This window comes from Microtus ochrogaster, linkage group LG9, assembly GCF_000317375.1.
Source record: "Microtus ochrogaster isolate Prairie Vole_2 linkage group LG9, MicOch1.0, whole genome shotgun sequence".
Taxonomy (NCBI): Eukaryota; Metazoa; Chordata; class Mammalia; order Rodentia; family Cricetidae; genus Microtus; species Microtus ochrogaster.
Window position 1 is genome coordinate 1,002,893 of NC_022034.1, and position 3,611 is coordinate 1,006,503.

Below are 3,611 nucleotides of genomic sequence, written 5' to 3' on the forward strand. Positions count from 1 at the left end.
TTTTGTGAGACAGGGTTTCTTTGTATCTTTGGAGCCGGTCCACCTGGAACTAGCACCTTTAACATTTCCTTCTTTCTTTAAAGTTTGAGTCTCACGATCATGGTGGGTCAACACATTGTATAATCAAAAAAATTTTAGGAAAATGAGTTAAAGAAAGAGAATAGAGATTAAACACAAAGTCAGACATTTCATCCAGTTGAATTGTCCAAAACATTAAAAAATAATTACCTGACATTGTTGGTGGTGCTATTTTAATGTGTGGCCTTAACTATTTCAAAAGATAGCAAGATAAATAAAACAAATAACAGAATCCAGATTTATAAAACAGTATGAGAGAAAAACTTAATATATGGGTGACTGAGGAAATATTTATAGAATTAAAAATATGAGATACAAAAATACCACATGAGCTACCAACATAAGACCTGCTGAAAAAAGCAAGCACATCTCCAAAGAAATACAGGTAGTGTATAACTACATAAAAAAAATTAACATCCTATGTTTTGGGAATGTAAATTCAATTTCTACTGAGGATCATTCTCAGTGTGCCATAGTGAATGCTATCAAGAAGTCAAACATCAAATGCTTAGTAAAGGGGGAAATAGATACTCCTATATGCACAGCTATTTGGAATTGGAATGTAAATTAGTTCATTTAGGTTATGAACTGATATGTAGTTTGCATATTAAAAAGTAAAGACAATTAGCAAATGATCACTGTATTGTTATTTCATATGCACATAAAGATATCATACACTAGAGATGCTGGTGTATCTATATGCTAATCAAATAGTGAAAGGTGGACATAATTTCAGCTCCTAACTAGGAAAGGGTAAATAAAATCTGGCATATATCACATGAACTTCTCAGAGATTGGATGGATAAAAGCCTAATGCATATCAGAAAATAAATGTAAATGGGGAATCATCACATTGTGACTACAACATCAAATACTACATTTTTCTACAATATATAGAATTTAGAAAGAATGATATAGGAAACCAGGGAACTATGAGCAAGGGCAAAGATGACCACTAAGAAGGAGGAAGCAGTACAGGAAAGGGATCTGAAAACACTAGCATGATAAAGTACATTATACACTCATGTGAAACCTTTTCATAAAACTTTAATTAGTATGTACAATAAATATATGCTAATGTAATTAAGTGATACAAGTAAAAATGGAAAGAAAAATAAAAGAAAAGAAATAGAGAAAGAGGAAAGAAAGGAAGGAACTGAAAGTATATAAATGCATGAGAGGAGAGAGAATAAAAATATATAAAACTAAGTTTTAGTTTTCCAGTTTGAGAAGTGATAAGCATTATTATTTAAATTTAAATGTCTGAACAGTTTTGGATTACTGCTGTGATACTGTACCTATAATAATGCATGAGCATTGTGAATATTCCTGCCCTTTACCGATTCTGAAATGATTTTAAGAAAAAAATTAGTGATACTGATGAAGTAGCTGACATAACAGAGAAAAAGTCAAATTTCTACATTAGATAAATTATACTTAATTTATTATTGCCTGTACAAATGTAAATCATGAATATCAATTGAGTCAATTTAATATGCACACTACATAAAAATATGTGAACATAGATTTAATTTGGTGCATCAGAAAGACAGAGTGAGTGATCATGCTTTTTCTGACTCAATTGTTTTTGAGCTTTGGTTCTGAAAGTGTGCCAAGTAATCTTGCTTGGAAATTGGCCCCTGTAGATGACCACATGTTGCATGATGCTCATTGTTCTACATGAAGAAACTGGAATCATAAGGCAGAAGGGCAAGGAAGCCGCTTACCTATTAATACCACAATAATTCCTGGGCTTCATTTGGGCCGTACTTTACGAAGAACATTTTTATTTCAAAGAGAACTGCATAAAATTTCTAGGCTGTTAAATTTATCTTCACAGTATGAATAATGAATTCAGAGAAAATGTAGGAAAAATACCTAAAGAATAATAAATGATTTAGTACAGATGATTTCCAAGCCTTATGTAGATTTTGTATGTTATTTTAAAAAAAGAAGAGCAGAAAAGAATTTGGGGGGTATAGGATATTAAAGAAAGTTTTTGTTTGTTTGCTTATTACTCATGAATTTTGGTTCACAGTAAGTATTTTTAAAATCAGAATGGATTATATAAGTTAAAGTGAAACAGATGATCCAATAAAAAATATCTGTGCACAGTTATCATTTGTTAATTTTATAAGTAACTCAGAATTTTTATGAATAGAGATGTGTAGTTGGTGGAATGAGATTATATAATAAACAAATATCATCTGATTCTGCAGTTTTAGAAAACTTTGAACTATCAGATAATAGAAACATCCTATCAACATTAATATTCCTGTTAGAAGCAATTAATTTTTAATCTGAGAATAATTTAAATTATTTAAAAAATAAGGAATTAATGATGTATTAGGTTTGCTTTGCATCTTTGTTTACTATTTATGCAATACTTAAATTGGGCTTAATAAACTCATATAATGAAAATCAGGGACACAGAACCCTAAGTCATATTTATGCTCAAAATCTACTTATATACAAAGACACAATTGTATTAGATTCTCTTCATTTATTTGAATTTTTAAATAATTTACCTAATATAAAATAAATAGAGAGTAAGGTGTGCTTTTTAGAGGCTAATATTTGTTTTGGTGTAAAGGAATTATTTTATAACAGTAGCAGATCCACTAACATTGTGAAGTATGCTAACCAATATAAACTAATACACAAGTGATGCTTTATATAACTGTCTATTTGGGCAATTAAATTTTATACAACATCAAATTGTAAAAAGATATTGTTTCAGAGAAAATGCAATTAGAATAAAAGACTTTAAATGCATATACGCAACACATTTTAAATCACTACGGTTAGGTTTTGTGTTTAATTTCTGCAGATTTTAAAGCAATGAACTATGAAAGTCTGGAACCACACAAATGAGTTTAACTTCATGCTTATGGGATTGACCAGATTCCAGGGAGATCCAGCTAGTCCTCTCTGTCCTCTTTCTCTTTATATACATGGCCACTGTGCTGGGGAACATAGGCATGATGCTAATCATCCGTCTAGATGTCCAGCTTCACACTCCGATGTATTTCTTCCTCACTCACTTGTCATTTCTTGACCTCAGTTACTCAACTGTCATCACACCTAAAACCTTAGAGAATCTCCTGACTTCAAGAAAGAACATTTCTTTCATGGGCTGCTTCAGTCAATTATATCTTTTTGGCGTCTTGGCAGGTACTGAATGCTTTATACTCTCTTCAATGGCCTATGACCGCTATGTAGCCATCTGCAATCCCCTACACTATCCAGTTATTATGTCCACAAGGCGCTGCTATGCTCTTATCTCTGAATCCTACATGATTGGAGCTATGGATTCCTCTGGCACTGTCATTCGCATAATCACCTTGAATTTCTGCAAATCCAAGGTAATCCATCATTTCTTCTGTGATGTATTCCCAATTTTAGCCCTGTCCTGCAGTGATACCCATGATGCCGAAGTCACCATATTCGTTCTAGCTGGTTTTACTGTAGTGCTGTCCCTTATCCCTCTATCCTCATCCTATGTGTCCATTCTCTCTACAATTTTGAAGATA

The 3,611-nt window shown here is 32.0% G+C and overlaps 1 protein-coding gene across 1 annotated transcript in view; it reads left to right on the plus strand.

Moving 5' to 3' along the window:
• LOC102002120 (olfactory receptor 8H3-like) overlaps positions 1 to 3,608 on the plus strand; it is a gene marked incomplete at its 3' end in the record, with an annotated part of 22,218 nt that extends 18,610 nt beyond the window's left edge. The window contains exon 2 of the mRNA XM_005363481.1: positions 3,058 to 3,608. Within this exon, the coding sequence (XP_005363538.1) occupies positions 3,058 to 3,608 (551 nt within the window). The remainder of the gene's footprint in view (positions 1 to 3,057) is intronic.
• Between the last annotated feature and the right edge of the window lie 3 nt (positions 3,609 to 3,611).